The sequence below is a fragment of the Anomaloglossus baeobatrachus genome, chromosome 5 (assembly GCF_048569485.1).
Source record: "Anomaloglossus baeobatrachus isolate aAnoBae1 chromosome 5, aAnoBae1.hap1, whole genome shotgun sequence".
NCBI lineage: Eukaryota > Metazoa > Chordata > Amphibia > Anura > Aromobatidae > Anomaloglossus > Anomaloglossus baeobatrachus.
In genome coordinates, this window is record NC_134357.1 from 441,454,709 (window position 1) to 441,472,123 (window position 17,415).

The window sequence follows — 17,415 nt, forward strand, 5'->3', positions numbered from 1 at the left end:
GGGAGTCTCATCATTAACATCATCATAAACTCATTTCCTATAATTATTCACATCCCACTAACATCCATCATAATGAGCAGAATCTTCATCATCATACACATAATCAACAACTTATTTCCATGCATTATTATCCATATGCATGTTATCCTCCATCATTACTAAATTCAGGAGTATCATCAACACCATTATTCTATTTCCTTCTATCATCATCCAATTCTCACTGTCATTCATCAAAACTAACATCAGCAAGATCATCATCAGCTCACTTCCAGTCACTATCATTCATATCCTACTATCATCATCCTTCAAAATCAACATCAGGACTATGATCATCATCCTCAAAATCACATTCATTCATTACTAATGCTTTTGTATCTATCACTGTACAAATTCCATTATTAGCCATCATAATCAAAGTCAGCACTACCATCGTCATCCCATTTCCATCTATCATCATTCACATCCCACTGTTATTATCCACCATAGTCAACATCAGGATAATCATCATCATCATCATCAAACTCTTTCCATCTTTCATATTACAAATTCCTCTATTATCATTTATGATAATCTGCCTCAAATTAATCATCATCAACAACCAATTGTCATCTCTAACATATTACTATCCATATCCAACTATTCATCATCCGCATCCCAATTATCAATATTCAACATGATCAACATCAACATTATCCTCATCAACATCTAACTCTATTTCCATCTACATTTCCCTTCTCTATCATCTTTAACTTTCCTCAGTTTCTTCTAACATCATGCAGTTTTTTTCTCCCATCATCCATATCTGCCTGAATTATACATCTTGTGTTATATCTCATTATTCTTAAAGGGCACCAGTCATTACATTAATGCTGCATGAATCACGGACAGCATAAATGAGAAAAACAGGTGTATTTTTTCACAGTAAACAAACTTTGAAAAGCCAACCTAGGACAATAAGGAAAGACGTGACTAGTCCGGTACAGCCTCTGATGAGATTCTGCGCACCCCACTATGCATGATGGGTAGGTCTCTCCCTATGTACACATGTGGGAGAGACCTAACACTCATCTGGAGCAAACCAGGGAGAATCTAGCCAGAGGGCGAATATGTTTATTCTGAAAGTCTCAGTGCTTTAGACTAAAACATACGCGGTAGAAATCATGCCAGGCTCTGATTCATGCTGTCTGTGGTTCGGGCAACATGTATGTATTGACAGATTCCCTTTAACCCCATCATTACTATTCATTGCCCTCTTTCACATATTATTTCAGTCATCTGATGATACATCATCCATCATCCAACTCCAATAATAGGGAATATTTGTAGTCTACTTGGCAGGAGAGTTGCTTGCAAGAACACAATATAAGATCTGCAGGCTCTCAGGAACAATTTAATGACCTTTCATCTACAATCAAGTTATCTAGACCACGTAGCAGCCCCATAACTCAGCATGGTTCATGGGACTCCCCAAAAATTGCTACATGCTCATGAAGATGTGGTAATTCATAACACTGCAGGACATTGAGCTAAAATATGAAGCAAAGTGCAGGTAAAGAGGGAAGCTCTGGGTAGGCCATGTAAGGTCCTGTTGGGTTGGCTGTTTGGTGTGTTGTATGTTTACATGTATGAACATCCATACACAAGATAAGTATGGCTATCCATTGGCTTTTCACATTGTGCATTATGTTTTAGGGAGACATTGGACCACCGGGACCTGATGGTTCTGCAGTGAGTATCAACCCACACCCGAGAATGTTAATGTTCACAATATGTCTACCAAGTTAGTTAGTATTGTCCCTACATATGAGTAGGATTTGTCCTTTCATAGGCAAAGATGTAGAAAACTTTGAGTCTCCTTGACTCGGCACCTTCCTATTTTTTAATTAATTTTGAGTTTTTAGGCTTTACATTGGCATTGAGGTGATCATTCTCCAATCCATCATTACCAATCATAGAATGGATTCTGACAGAGAAGGGAAATATTCTCATTAGTCGAGTTTGAGATGTAACCAGCATATCCATTCTCTACTGGGATCTAGTCCCATCTTTTGTAAATTATGAAGTTCGGATAGATGATCGATCTACCTAACACCAGTGTCAGTGAAGCCTTAAGCTTTACACTGACATGTGGGAGCCACCAAACCAGTTAATTTTTAGTAAAAACAGTTTCCACCATGCTGGATTTTTAAATCCAATCCTCTGCTGGTATCACAGGAAGAAGTAGATGTCCAAAAGTCACTCCTTCTCTGAATGGATCAAGTGTGATTGCTGGCCAGCAATCTGCAGCTGCCATTGGCCTATTCTGTAGCCAGTGGCTTATACAGTATAAAGCAGAGGGGCCCTATACTAAAACCCCAAATAAGCCGGTCTGCTGGTGCTTCTTTTTGCCATCCTTATCCTTCATCATGACCCTTTCAGTAACTTCTCCTGATATAACCCTGAGCAGAGCCCTCCATTCTCATAGCCCCCATAGTTGCCTCTATGTACAGTACTCACGCCCTTGTCTATGGCCAACTTCAACACCATCTCAGCACTGTTCATGGTTAGTTTTTTCAGTGATCTTATTTTTGCTTTTCTTTATAGGGAAGAGGACCACCTGGACCTCCTGTAAGTGCGATACATGATCTTCTTGGTCAGCCTATCCAGTATATTTCTTTCGTCATCTCTCTGAGATGAGATTTTCTCTTCCATGGGATTAATGTCTTTGTCTAATTAGTGTTTCTATTGCTCTATCAGGGTCTTGCTGGCCCGAGCGGTTTACCAGGTGGCAAAGGACCCCAAGGTCCTGCGGTAAGTCCTTCAGCCATATATACGGGAGCTCAAAAACATTACTTTTCAAAGAAAAACATGGCCAATTATCAGGGTGACGTAGTAGGTGGTGTCTTCCAAAATATCTCAAAGTGGCTTAGTATTTACTATTGTTAGAATTGGAACGTCATAATTAGGTCCAGCTTCAATGGAGCTCTTAACCCCTTCACCCCCGGGCGATTTTCCGTTTTTCCAGGGGTTATTTTGCTCCCCTTCTTCAGAGAGCCGTAACGTTTTTATTTTTCTGTCACTCTTGCCATATCAGGGCTTGTTTTTTGTGGGACGAGCAGTACGTTTAATTGAAACCATGAGTTTTAACATATAGTATACTGGAAAACAGCAAAAAAAATTCAAGTTTAGAAAAACTGAAAAAAAAGTGCGATCACACAATAGTTTTTGTGATATTTTATTCACCATGTTCACTATATGATAAAATTCGCGTGTTGGTGTGATGTCTCAGGTCGGTACGAGTTTGTAAACACCAAACATGCATAGGTTTACGTTTATCTAAGGGGTTAAAAAGAATTCACAAGTTTGTCTAAAAAAAAGTGGCACACTTTTTGCGCCATTTTCCGAAACCCATAGCGTTCTCATTTTTAGGAATCTATGGCTCAGTGACAGCTTATTTTTTGCGTCTCGAGCTGACGTGTTTAATGGTACCAGTTGGGCGCAGATGCTACGATTTGGTCACCTGTTATTACATTTTGCGGAAAATTTGCGGAGACCAAAAAACGTAATTTTGTTGTTTGTAATTTTTTGCTGCTTCGCCGTTTACCGATCAGATTAATTGATTTCATATTTTAAATGATCAGGCCTTTCTGAATACGGCAATACCAAATATGTGTATATTTCTTATTTTTTTAACCCTTTAATTTTCAATAGGCCGAATGGGGGGTGATTTGAACTTTTAGGTTTTTTTATTTTTTGACATTTTTTAAAACTTTTTTTTTACTTTTTTTATTTTACTAGGTCCCCTGGGGGACTATAACAATCAGCAGTCTGATTGTTCTTCCATTTCTCCAGATCACAGCTACACAGCTGAGATCTGGAGAAAAGTTGCTTTACTTTCACATACTGCAGTCTGCCGGCAGTGAGAGAAAGTGACTCATGATAGCTACAGGAGTCATCACATGACCCTGTGCTAACATGGAAACCACCGGAAGTCACGTGATTATGTCACATGACTTCCGATGGGGGTGGGTAAGTTATGTTTATGGCGGCGCGCTGTTACATCTTGCTGTCAGATTTTGGCAGCAAGATGTAAGGGGTTAAAAGGCGCAGGTGGGATGCGATTCCACTCGCGCCTGGCAGGCACACATGTCAGCTGTTGAAATCAGCTGACATGTCCGCGGATCGCAGCCTGCGGGGATTACCCTCACATGATCCATGACATACCCAGTACGTCATGTGTCGTGAAGAGGTTAAGGCTTTTATAGAACTCAACGTAGCGCCTTCAGAATAATTGTCTTTGGTCGGACCAATATACCCCAATTCGACCCTGCTTCTAGGAAACATATTTGGAACATAGGTCCATGTCAGATTAAATGTTAATGCACTAGAGGGAAATTTTACTGAACTTCACAACTATCAACACTTTTCAACGTCTCTCACTGAAAATAATGTCATACATTGTCTAAAGATCACCACCATTAAATGCTCAAAATAACACTCCAATAAAGTGCATTGCCAAAAACTTCCGCTATTCAGTGTCCAATACTTTAGCAGCCAATGTTGATGCGAACATTGTAAAGGTCTTGAAGGCCTCAAGGCAATTGCCTTCTTACCACTTCTCTAATTTTGCCCTGTTATTCACAATGTAAGTCATCTTAATAAAGTAACCAACACATAATGTGGAATACACCCATTGTATTGTTGTAAAAATCTGTCTGCAAAAGCATACAAAAATAGTATTCTGGCCAGTCTCATGCCATTTTTTGACCCATGGGAAGCACATCATTGAAGGAGGCTATTACGCCCATGCTTTGAATCTCCTGATGAACTCCGTTTAATAAGGAGATGGAGGGAAACGGAGACATCTCAGGACTCCGAGAGTTTCAAACATAATTATTGATGGATATAAGAGACATCTCAGGACCCCAAATAATCAGCAGATAAGTCATTTGAATATATCTGATTTGTCCCTCATTGCTGGTCACTGTTATTTGATGCAGCAAATCATTGAGGGGCAGCCGCCGAGGAATGGGGGCATTGTTTAAATTAGAATGTACTCCATTGACAGGAAGGGTACAGCCTATTGAGGGATAGTTAGGAATTGAATTTAATAATTGTTTTTGACTTTAATATTCTGGGGTACTAACCTGAGATGTTTAGTTAGTGGGTTGGCACTATCCAGAATTTAGGAGGAAGAGGTGTAACCTTACATTTATCTATCTATTTAAATTGTATGCCCCAATAGGGATACAAAAGGGAAAGCCGTCAAGGAATGGGGGCACCAGAAAAATAAGGGTGTACTCCATTGACAGGCAGAAAAACACCTTAGGGACTAAGTACAAAATATCCATATACCCCTATAATCATCAGGGATACCCCTACTACTGTGTAAGGTTACCTTAAATGTCCTCCCCTCTTATGGGATATTGTGTAATAACACGTGTCAACCACTATATGGTGTGAATATATATATATATTTATATATATATGTATTGTGTAGGGGTTTTTTTGTTGAGTTTGTGCTTTTAAATAGATATTTCAATAAAAATGTGATTTTAGAAATAGGTATAATCTGTCAATGAGGACTTAATACCAAAAATTGTTGAAAAATAGCAACAATCTCAAGGTTATAAGATATCTTGATGTTCCTTTGTCCACATTGCACAGCATAATCAAGTCCTTTACAACTCATGACTGTAGTCAATCTCCCTGGATGGAAACGGCAGAGAAAAATTGATGAAAGGTTGCAACACAGGATAGTCCAGATGGTGAATAACAGCCCCAATAAAGCTCCAGTCAAGCTGTCCTGCGGGCTCAGGGTCCATCATTGTCAGCACGAAATATCCGTTGACATTTGAATGAAATGAAACCCTATTGAAGGAGACCCAGGAGCACTGCACTGCTGACACATTGACATACAAAAGGAAGACTGCAGTTTGCCAAAATGTACTTGAGTAAGCAAAAATCCTTCTAGGAAAGCATCTTGTCGACAAATGAGACCAAGATAGATCTTTTTTTTACAACACATCATTCTACTTCTTATGCTCACTGGGAGGGTGAGCAGATGAGGACCCACTGGACCACAGGGAGGACTTTGGCAGCTGACCCATAATGTAGGGACGGACTCGGATACGGACAGGTACAGTCTATAGTGTAAGCAGGTGCAGGCAGGACGGCTGATACATGCAGGTATGGCAGATACTGGCAGGTATGAGAAGGCAGGCACAGGCACAGGTAGTGGTCACCGAATATACGGGACCTGACCACTAGCTAGCAAGACAGTAACTACAGTAACTAACTGATCATGTTGCTCAGTCTCCTCCCTTAGTGGAAGGATGCCTTGAGTACCTAGTTAATCTGAGAGATGCTTCAATCTATTAGTGTGCTAACGCTTTAAAAGGGAGAGTATGCGCATACCCTAAGAGAGCTCCAGGGAGATCTGCGCGCCACAGGAGAAGGAGGCAGGGAGAGAGCACGTAAAGAGCCACGGGAAAGCAAGGGAGTGCGCAGTCTGGGTGCGGTGGTGAGTGAGTTGGCATTTTTGCTAGAGGAGAATGGCAGGATCGTGAAGGGACTACTCTTTACTGAAAATGGAATAAAGCCTACAAATAAAATAACACAGTACGTACGGTCAAATATTGTGGAGGTTCAAAAATGTTTTAGTGTTGTTTTGCTGCTTCTGTTACTACTAAGAAAGTGCCATTTTCTTAGTAGTAACGGGGGGGGGGAGCAGAAAGCTTGGGCCACCCTGCGCTGTGGATTCCAATCCCCAGCTGCCTAGTTCTACCTGGCTGGACACAAAAATTGGGCTAAGGCCACGTTGTTGTTGTTTTTTTCTCTTAATTATTTCATGAAATTCATGAAATAATTAAAAAAAGGGCCTCCCTATATTTTTTGTTCCCAGCCGGGTACAAATAGGCAGCTGTTGGTTGGGGATAGCCCATAGCTGCCTGCTGTACCTGGCTAGCATACAAAAATATAGCGAAGTCCACGTCATTTTTTTTTTGTCGTTTTTGGGCAAAAACTTTTAAAAAAAGGGCTTCCCTGGATTTTCCATTGTCAGTGAAGGTAACACCAAGCAGTGAGGGTTATCAGCCAGTAGCTGCTTGGGTTACCCTTAGCAATGGAAAATGCAGCAGGATCCCACACCTTTTTTTTTACCCCTAAGCCTAGGGTTAGGATTATGTGTTTGGGGTTTTTGTTTCTTTTATTTTATTTTTTAATGAATTTAAAAAAAAATCGACATGGGCTTCGCCCATCAATGCCCAGGCATTTTACTGCTCACTCATCCCTACTCCTGAGCATACAGCCAGCAGAACAAGTAATTAGAACAGCTGACTCCAGTGTCGGTCAATTACTTGTTCTGTGTTCCGCTGCATCCATCGCAGCGTGTGCAGGCTGTGAGGTCAGCTGAATTCGGCCGGCACTGGAGTCGGCTGATCTGAACTCAGCTGACCTCACAGCCTGCACATGCTGCGATGGATGCAGCGGGACACAGAACAAGTAATCGTCTGACACTGGAGTCAACTGATCTGATTACTTGTTCTGCTGGCTATGCGGTCAGTTCAGCTGAGTTCAGATCAGCTGACTCCAGTGCCGGACGAACTCATCTGACCTCACAGCCCACACATGCTGCGATGGATACAGCGGGACACAGAACAAGTAATCGGACGACACTGGAGTCAGCTGATCTGAACTCTGCTGAACTCCTGACCACACAGCCCGCACATGGTCACACGTGATAGGCAGCAGGCAGTGACTGCTGTTAACTTGCATCCATCGCAGCATTTGCGGGCTGTGAGATCAGGACTTCAGCTGACTCCCGAACAGCTGACTCCAGCGCCAGCCTGGAAATTCTGTGTCTAGGAACCAGAAAAATAACAATTGCGGTTGCATGCGTTGCACTTTGAAAACACAGGATCCTGTAAAATGCGGTTTGCGGTATTTTACACAGTTAAAAAACCGTAGTGTGAAAGCAGCCTAAAGATAAAAAATATTCTCTGGTCCACACACCTATGATCCCGCCACCTTTCAATGCTGGCTTCAGTGCAGAGAGGTGGGTGGTATTATCGGTGTGGAGAGCAGTGAATATTCATTCTCTTTAATAGCAGCACACGTGTTAAGTCTAGCCTCCACTGCAGCCTGCTTCAGCATCATGTGACCCGCTCAACCGCCATTTCCCACCAGCAAGCCAGGTACATCTTTCCTCCCACATTTTGGGGTAAAAAGGTGGGTCTTAGGGTGCGTGCACATGGTCAGTGTTTGCAGCGTTTTGGATGTAGCGTGTTTTTGCTGCGTCCAAAACACTGTGTTGTACAGTACAAGCACAGTGAATGGAATTCCTAGAAATCCCGTGCCCACTTTGCTTTGTTTTTTTTTGCAGCAAACACTGACCTATGATGCAGCTTCCAAGCCTCATCATTTCAATTGTTTGCTGCGGATTCGCATGCATCCTCCGTAGGGAGAACACAGCGAGAGACCGCAGCGCACCGAACTCTGATTGCGGGTACAATCAAATGCGGTCTCCTGCGTTCTCCTCTGCGGCCCACAGGTCAGGACCCACTGTGTCCAGGACGCAGTGAGTCCTGATCGTGGGCACATACCCTTAAAGTCCAAAAAATAGGGTATGTCCAACTTGTCTTTTCTTCTGTTTTTTTGTGGGGCTTTGTGTGTGTGTGTGTGTGTGTGTGTGTTTTTCCAATACACACAAAGGAAATAATCATGTGTATAACAAAACATGTGTAATTCCAATAATTTTCTTGGGGAAATATTTAATTTTCTTGAACAATTTAAAGGGTGCCAACAGTTTTGGCCATGACTGTAATTAAAAGGGTTGTCTTAGGTTTAAAAGTTATTCCTTATATATGGGATAGGAGATAACTTGCTGATAACCGGGCATCCAAAAGCTGGAAACCCACCTGGCACTGATAATCTGGGCCCTGAAGGGACCTGAAGTGTCAATGAAGCGGTGGCCGATCATGCACACTGGGGCTCCATTCATTCTTAATGGGACTCTGGAGATAGCCAAGCACGGCGTTAAGCTGGTCCTTGAGACTCACATTGGAATGAATATAGTGATAGTGCGCATGATCGACCAATGTTCCATTTACATGGGGCTCTTCAGAGTCATGGTACCCAGCGGTTGAACCCCCAAGTTATCTCCTATGCCATGGATAAGGGATAAATTCCAAACCTGAGACATGACGTTGAGATCTCAGATCTTTTGCCGCACTGCACATCTTCCTATGTAGTTGATGAGAAACAATATGTGTAACAAAACACTGAGACATAAACAGAATTTGTGTCTCCTTCTTCCCAAAGTGGATCAAGGAAAAGCAATCCATTCTACAGGGACCTGGCTAGACAGAGAGAAAGGCCAAGCTGGGTTTTATCCCTGACTCCATGATCTATTTAGATATTAAGAAACTTTTTGTTTTGGTTGATATTTGTCTTAATTTCATAGGGACCCTCTGGCGTTCCCGGACTTCCTGGGCCACCAGGACCACCAGGCCCTCCAGTAAGTCATACTAATGCTTCTCTCCTGATAGAATTAATAGAATTTTCTAGACATGGGATCCATATGCCCTTTTACATAGAATTGCTGATGGACAAATTAGCAAAAGCTTTTTCTCCAAATGCCCCTATACATAACCAAGCATGTGTTTGCACTGGGCAATATGAATATTCTGCTCTCAGACATATCTGGCAGCTGCTTATTTATTGCAGAAATAAAGGATTGGGCATGTTGAGATTCAGTAGGTCCTATTCTTGTCCATCGGGAAAGGGTTGAATACTCATACACGCTAGATACTGGGCAGATCCCAAAATTGGCTGCTTTGGCTTACCTGTGCCTATAGTGTTTGTGCACCTTAATATGCAACGTAAGTTGAACAAAGGACCAGCACTCCAAATCTTCTGGAATGTATAAGAATTTATTCCATATATGCATACAGGCGTGTTCAAGTTATATTGTGGATTCCTTCCTCGGACACGTGCACCTTGGATTGTGTGCCGCCTGGGACACTTGTTTTTTAATATGTAACATGACATAAGTCACACTACCTGTGCTTGACCATACTTCATGCATTCATCATATATTGTCCCCTCTTACTGTAGGGTCTTCCTGGAGTTGTTCCTGATCGCAATGGAGACTTGCAGGTAAGCAGAGCCTGAAACTTGGGGTGTTTTTGGGTTTTTTTGCTCGTTTTTTTTTTGAGAAGTCAGAAATAATAAAAAAAGCAAACTGGTAATTCACGAACAACAAACATTTCCCATGCAATTGTGAGTAATTATTTGGCAAATCTAAAGTTTTGCAGTTACGGTAGGATGAAGGAATGAAGTCTCAGCGGTTTTACTTTTTAGTGTGCTGTTAACACCCATTTATAGATGTGATCTCCTCCAATGAAAAGGAATAACGTTTTGTTTTAATCAGATTTTTGTGTTCTATCCTTTTTTTTTCTATATCACGATCTTTATTTAATATACAAAATTAGAAATCTTGCAATTTTCACACTGACCACTAGGGCAATTTTACTCTCAAACTTCCTGTCATTTCAGGAAGAGTTTTCAGCAGACTCCTTATCATCAGAGACAGCATTACAGTGACAGGTAACACCTCTATGTACAGATGATAACAGAGGATCCACCAATTCACTCTGACCTTTGCACATTCATTAAATGATACAATACACAGATATGGTGTGAGTCTGCCTCTTGCTACTATTGTACATGTGGATTTCCTGATACGTCAGGAAGATTAAGTCTAAAAAAGCCCCAGTGGCCTGTGTGAAAATCACAAGATTTCTAATTTTTAACAAAGATATTGTTATGGGAATAAAACCACTGCTAAATGATGTTTAACAAGATATTAAACACAAAAACATGATTTAAACTATAGGACGTTTTTATGACACATTCCCGTTAATGATTAGATCCATTACATCATTATATGATACTGTAGCTAGAGCCCTTAGCCCGATCCTGTCAAAAGATGAGATCCAACAACTTGTCCAATGACATTGACAATTACTAGAATCTTTCAATGACCAGATCCTTTACAAAATTATAAAAATGATAAGATCCTATAGACAGATCCTGTTGATAACTACAGTAGATCCAGTAACTTGATCTTGTCAATGACAAAACAGTAACTTCATGTGCATAGTTTGGTTAAGGAAGAAATGCAGGGCACTACTCTGAAGGGTCGGAGAAGGCTCACAGTAAGCGTTTTCACCACTTATTATGACTGCCGTGTTTTTATATCCTGCCAGGAACTATACAGCTGCGTGGTGCTCCTTTATAAAGTCCACAATAATCCAAGCATCCAAAGGTAAGAAAAACATGGGCACTCACCGCTTGCTGCTGTGTAGAAAAATGCTTTTATTCAAGCTTCGGAGTTACATACTGTGCTGGGGGGGAGTGAGAGGGAGCGGACAGCACGTTAGACGAGGCCGTTTCGCACGGTTAGACCCGTCGAAGCACCGCAGGTGTGCGAAACAGCCGTCGTCTAACGTGCTGTCCGCTCCCTCTCACTCCCCCCCAGCACAGCATGTAACTCTGAATAAAAGCATTTTTCTACACAGCAGCAAGCGGTGAGTGCCCATGTTTTTCTTACCTTTGGATGCTTGGATTATTAAAACAGTAACTTCATCTGTCCGTGACTACATCCAATAACTTAATTTTGTCAGGCTCTTAATCCAATCAATAACTACATTCTTTAGTGACTAGATCTACTACACAAACCTTGTCAATGGTTAGATCCAATGACTGGAACCTATGATTGACTAAGCCCAATTAGTCAATCTTATCGATCATTAGATCAAATGAGTTACTAGATTCTCCCAATAACTGCATCTCATCAGTAACTAGAAGCAATGCCCAGACCTTATTAATGACTAGATCCATCAAAGGTTACATTTCACTAATGACTAGATCTCATGACTTGAAACTGCCAATAACAAAGTCTAATAACTAGACTCTTTGAGCCACTTAATCTCATCATTGGCTAGATACCTTGTTGAGATCCTGTGAGTAATTTTATTACATCGCAAGACCATATCAATGACTAGGTCCAATAATTTAATCTTGTCAAAGACTGGATCCATTGACTAGATTCTGTCTATGTCTAAATCTCATCAATACCTTTGACTAGATCATATGAGTTGATGCAATTACTAGACCTTATCAGTAAGTTAATACAATGACTGGATCCTGTTAATCATTAGTTCAATAAATAGTCCTGTGGATACATATTATCCCTTAGAGTAGTTGTAATTTCTGCTTTCTATCATGTACCCACCACTGAATTTAAATATGGGTACTCTCCTCCTGCTGCAATGCCTCATGGTCCATTCAGGACATTTTATATACACCGAGGCTCACTAGAGTGGATTTTGTCTTTAAACTATTGTAATGTATTATTTTTTTCCTGATTATTATTATATTTTTATTATTATTAAATAATAATAATGATATGCATCATGATTAACATCAAGGTACAATGTTGGACGTGACCTGTGCAATTAACTACCTATGTTTCTTCACCAGTGTCCAGCTGTTTGCCCACCAGGACCACCTGGTCCCCCGGGAATGCCAGGATTTAAGGTAATTTTCAGAACTAATTGGAACCCCCACTACGAAATTAAATCCTCATAATTCCTCATCTAGAGCCCTTTATAGAAAACAGATTAAAAATTTGAGTATTAACAGCTATTGGTCACTTCCCATCAGCCACGCCTCTTCGATAAACCACACCTGTTTTAGTATCTGGCAATCTAGCCAATAACTTTGTCCAGAAACAGGGCACTTACATACAAGCAGATTTCTTGGGTTATAGGACTAAATCCCCCCATAAAGTCTTCATCATTGTAGCATGGACAATTCTCCCTAACTTCACGATATGTGGCTTTTCCTATGTTGAGCATTAATGGGGCAACCTGCTATAGACATCCTTTTGTAGTAGGATGATCTCATAGGAAGGCCACCATATTGGACTCCACAATACAAGCCAGAGCCGAGCTGTGTTAAAGATAAAGGACAGCCTCTTGTTGACTTTTATGGGTGTCTGAAAATACTTCAGACATCTTGATATGTCACACTTGTGCTACAAGAAGCCATGTCCACAGTGTGATCTTACACATTCTACATGGTTGTCTGGATCCACTGAATTTTTCATGGTTCAGATTTTTAATCTGTTAGATCTACTTGGTCCCACCATACTGGTTTCATACTGATCTGATGCCGAGATGGATTGATGTCAGAGTTTTGTCTGTGATGTCCTGCTATTAACCATCACATTGTGCTTTACAGGGACACACAGGACACAAAGGAGAACGAGGAGAACTTGGAAAGGATGGTCAAAAGGTAACACTGTGAAGCCTATGAGTGAGGAATGCTCACATGGACATGGTCATTGTAGAGTGAGATCCAACACTTTGTCTTGTCTTATGGTTTCTTGTCATGGCCTTGATGGTAACAGCCACATTATATGTATTTTATGCCCATCAGTCCAAGAAAACTGTATTGCTCAATGTCTAAAGTGGAAATCTCATCGGATAATGCATTGAAGGATCCAGGCTTGACCAGGGATGATCAGTCACTTTTAGCAACAGTGGTTTTCTTGGATGTCTTTCATCCAGGTGAAAAAATTTTACTATGGACCCTCAAAGTTTCGAGGACTTGTTACTATCCTGACAACCCATATAGCTATAACACTACCAGTAATACCTCACTCATGTGGTGCCCATGTGTCATCTTCCTACATTTTTTCTACCAGGACATGAGCTGATATTCCTATAGGACCTGGTGGGTTTTTCATCACATCCTTCATCAGACTTTGATCAGAGCAGTTATGCCACTATGTGTGGCACAGTGACACCAGTTAATTGGAGGCACTGTTGCTTTAGGTTGAATCAATTCTATAGAAATGTTACCGCATAGTTCCATTATACACAATTTTTGGTGTTGTATCATTTGGTGACCACATGTGGAACCAGCGGCAAAATAAACTCAGTGCAGATCATTAATCTGACCCGTAATTAATAGTAAAGTCTTGTTTATTTCTTCAGTCTTCCTTTGAGTTTAGATTACAACTAATTTGCAGCTTTAATTGAATTTCTGAAATTTTCTCAAAACAGCTGCCTCTGTGTTCTTCTTTGTAGGGTGAAGCGGGTCCTCCTGGGTCCCCGGGAATCCCTGGAAGTGTAGGGTTACAGGTAACTACCACTTGATGACAAGCTGAGATGTATGCAGCCCCAGTTCAAGTCAACGTCAAATCACCTGCCCTAAGGAGAGTACTGAAGCATTTTGTCTTTGTAGGGCCCAAGAGGAGCAAGGGGTCTAGTTGGACCTCAAGGAGGAGCAGGAGACAGGGTAAGACAGTAATATACAATATATCTGTTCTAAAATTTACCCTCCACCATGCACCATGCTCTAAACGCTTGCTGACGATTGTAGTTGATAACTCATAGCTTATAATTAATACAGTTGGCATTTTTTTTTGTCTATAGGGACCCACTGGATTTAGAGGACCCCCTGGTCCCCCAGGACCACCTGGGAAAGCTGTACGTATGAACCTGAGGCATGTTCCCCATCCTCTGACCGCTTATTCAAATTATTCTGTATCCCTATACATACACTTTAATTCCCGTCGAGCAATTCCATAGAATCAGATGCTATTACCTGTGTCAGTAAAGTAGACAAGCCCTTAACCTTTCCCTATAGATCTGCAGGGTTACCCTAACATTTCTACGCTCCAATGTTTCTCAAGGACCACAAATTCATTATGTATTTTGTCATTTCAGGGGGGTCAAGGAATAAGAGGAGCTCAGGGCTATTTTGGACCTAAAGGTGACTCTGTAAGTGATTTACTTCTATATATGGTACCCTTTTACATGCAGCTTGTCAATTTGGTGTCTAATCTGTAGGCAGAGCTTTATAGAGCAGATTGATATATCGGTTTGATGGAAAATGTTCAGTACAACTAGTGTTTTATATACTTAAATAATATTCCCAAAATCACAGTTTTGTCTGAATGTGTTGCAAATGTAGTTACATCCATCTTTACAAATACAACTAATTTCGTAAAGGACCCGTAAACATAAGACAATGGTTGATCCAACCCCCCAATATCGACAGGATCAGCTGACAGTTGAATGTATAATGGGGCCTCCTGACTCTTGATATTGAGGGAAATAAGGGTCGGGCAGCGTTAATTTGAACTCTAAGGCCTTTTGTTAATCAGGAGGTGTCGGGTAGTGGCTTTCTCCAGTCTCCTCTTGGACAACAAAAGAGCATTTGGCCAAGCCAGCTGTGTATGGGAGAGTCGGGAGAGATAGCTATCAGCCCAACGATCGACCAACAGTTACCTTAAGGAGTTCTATTTCTTCACAATCGCCCCCAGAGTTATATCCCTTTCTTAGGCTGCATTAGCCTTCTGTTGCCAGTTGTGATGTTCTCCAGTTGTTCTATCTGTCGTTGCCAAGCATGCGCACGTCGGACCCTGACTTCTCCCGTTCACTGACATTTATCGTCCATATGCAGCTCTTTGTCTAACTTGTCCTGCTGATTGCTATTTTCTGTTTTTCCAAGGAAACTGCATTTCCACTTCTGCTGAGTGACCTGGGCTTATTTATTAGCAATAGATTTAAGCATACTGGTCCTTGTGAAATATTGACAGATTGTGGCAATAACTCTTTAAATCTCTTTAAGAGTCCAGTGGGCGGTCCTCTGTAGTTATTGATAACCTTCCTTATATAGATGTGCGTGAAAAGAGATTGTGGTCAATCACTGAGTAGGACAGCCCATTGGCCTTCTAAACAACAAAAGAGAAGGGATATAAAATAATTATATACAAGTTACAATAAATCTTGTCCTACAAACCTGTCATTTTGGATCACTGTGAATTATTTAGGTCTTTTCGGTAAAGCACCATAAATATTCCCGCACCTAGGGTTTGCATTAATGATCCACCTCACTTTCTTTACCTATATTTCTGGGAGCACCATATTATACATACATGTATATAGGGAAAACACAAAATCGCTATCTCTAGTTGAAGGGTCACTAGGTTCAATAAGTGTAATGTGCTGCCTCTCTTCCATATGTAAAACTCATAATGGTTTTGAAATTATTTTTAGGGCAAAGCTGGTCCCAAGGGCATGCCAGGCGGTACAGGACCCATAGGAGAGCCGGTAAGTGACCCTTTTTGATGTGGCTGTGGGTTGAGAGATGTCATCTTGTGATTGTGGGATGAAATAGGCATGAAATCAAAGCCATCGACAGAGGAGTTTGGTTACCGACATTGCTACTTGCATTGCACCACATTGTTGGGATATACTATATTGTTGGGATATACTATACACACAGCAGGACCTTTCAATTTTCTTTCAAGCATTATTGATCTTGGAAATTTGTCTGTTTGTAGGGAATGCCAGGAAAGGATGGCCGTGACGGGACATTTGGCCTGGACGGTGAGAAGGTTTGTACTGCCGGGGAAAAAATTGATTAAGTCACATGTAGGAACATCTCATTTACGTAGAATTATAATTAGTCAGTTAATAAAATCCATTGGGGAAGAGAGCCTGGAAATTTTAGATTTTCAGATAGAAGAGGCTGCTACCAGTGGACTGCTATTGCAGTGCCCTGTATTTGTGCTTTACTGAGCAGCAAATAGTCATGAGCACAATGTTGTACCACGAGGAGGTTCTCATGCGTTGTCACTAGTTATGAGCGAATACAAACTATTCGGTTTGGATTAAATGTAACAAATCCCAAAGTACTATTCCAATATTTGTCACGAATAACAAACCTAATGCAAGTCAATGGGGAACCCGAGCATTTTTCTGGGAAATCTTAAAAAAAAATGCTTGGGTTCCCCATTGACTTGCATTAGGTTCATTATTTGTGACTAATACTGGAATAGTACTTTGGAATTCGCTATGAATAATCCGAACCCAAATAGTTAGTATTTGCTCTTCACTAGTTGTCACCTTAGTCATCATCAATAACATTTTGTTTTCAAATTATCAAGAGACATCATACTATCTCATCAATTCTCATATATCTCCATTTTAGTTCTTGCCTCTTGTGTCTTTAGGGTGATCGTGGAAGGCCAGGAGTTCCTGGTGAGAAAGGACCAAATGGACTCCCAGTAAGTATTTTAGGTTCCTATAATTCTTTGTAGAGTAGTAGAAAAGCTAAAGTGCTCCATGAATTAAGTTATGGCTAGTGATGAGTGGACTCGCAGATAACCGGGAAAGGCAGGTCTAACCGGGTTTAAAAAAAAATCCCGGTTCTGGCCCGGAATTGATCCCAGATATCTAGCCAGTTGCCAGTCCCCATACATGTTATGGGGCCAGAATGCTTAAAAATGGTGGTAGAAGTGATACAGGGATTGGAGCAAGCGCATTATACTTACCAGTCTCTGGCATGGCTTTA

General features: G+C 41.1%; 1 protein-coding gene across 2 annotated transcripts in view; it reads left to right on the forward strand.

Annotated features, from left to right (window-relative positions):
• Positions 1–17,415, forward strand: part of COL9A3 (collagen type IX alpha 3 chain) — a 57,264-nt gene that overhangs the window by 29,064 nt on the left and 10,785 nt on the right. For both annotated transcript variants that reach the window (XM_075347782.1, XM_075347783.1), the window contains 14 exons: positions 1,693–1,728; positions 2,584–2,607; positions 2,737–2,790; positions 9,443–9,496; positions 10,096–10,137; positions 12,526–12,582; positions 13,288–13,341; positions 14,139–14,192; positions 14,296–14,349; positions 14,487–14,540; positions 14,781–14,834; positions 16,116–16,169; positions 16,403–16,456; positions 17,075–17,128. In XM_075347782.1, coding sequence (XP_075203897.1) covers positions 1,693–1,728; positions 2,584–2,607; positions 2,737–2,790; positions 9,443–9,496; positions 10,096–10,137; positions 12,526–12,582; positions 13,288–13,341; positions 14,139–14,192; positions 14,296–14,349; positions 14,487–14,540; positions 14,781–14,834; positions 16,116–16,169; positions 16,403–16,456; positions 17,075–17,128 — 699 coding nt within the window. The remainder of the gene's footprint in view (positions 1–1,692; positions 1,729–2,583; positions 2,608–2,736; positions 2,791–9,442; positions 9,497–10,095; positions 10,138–12,525; positions 12,583–13,287; positions 13,342–14,138; positions 14,193–14,295; positions 14,350–14,486; positions 14,541–14,780; positions 14,835–16,115; positions 16,170–16,402; positions 16,457–17,074; positions 17,129–17,415) is intronic.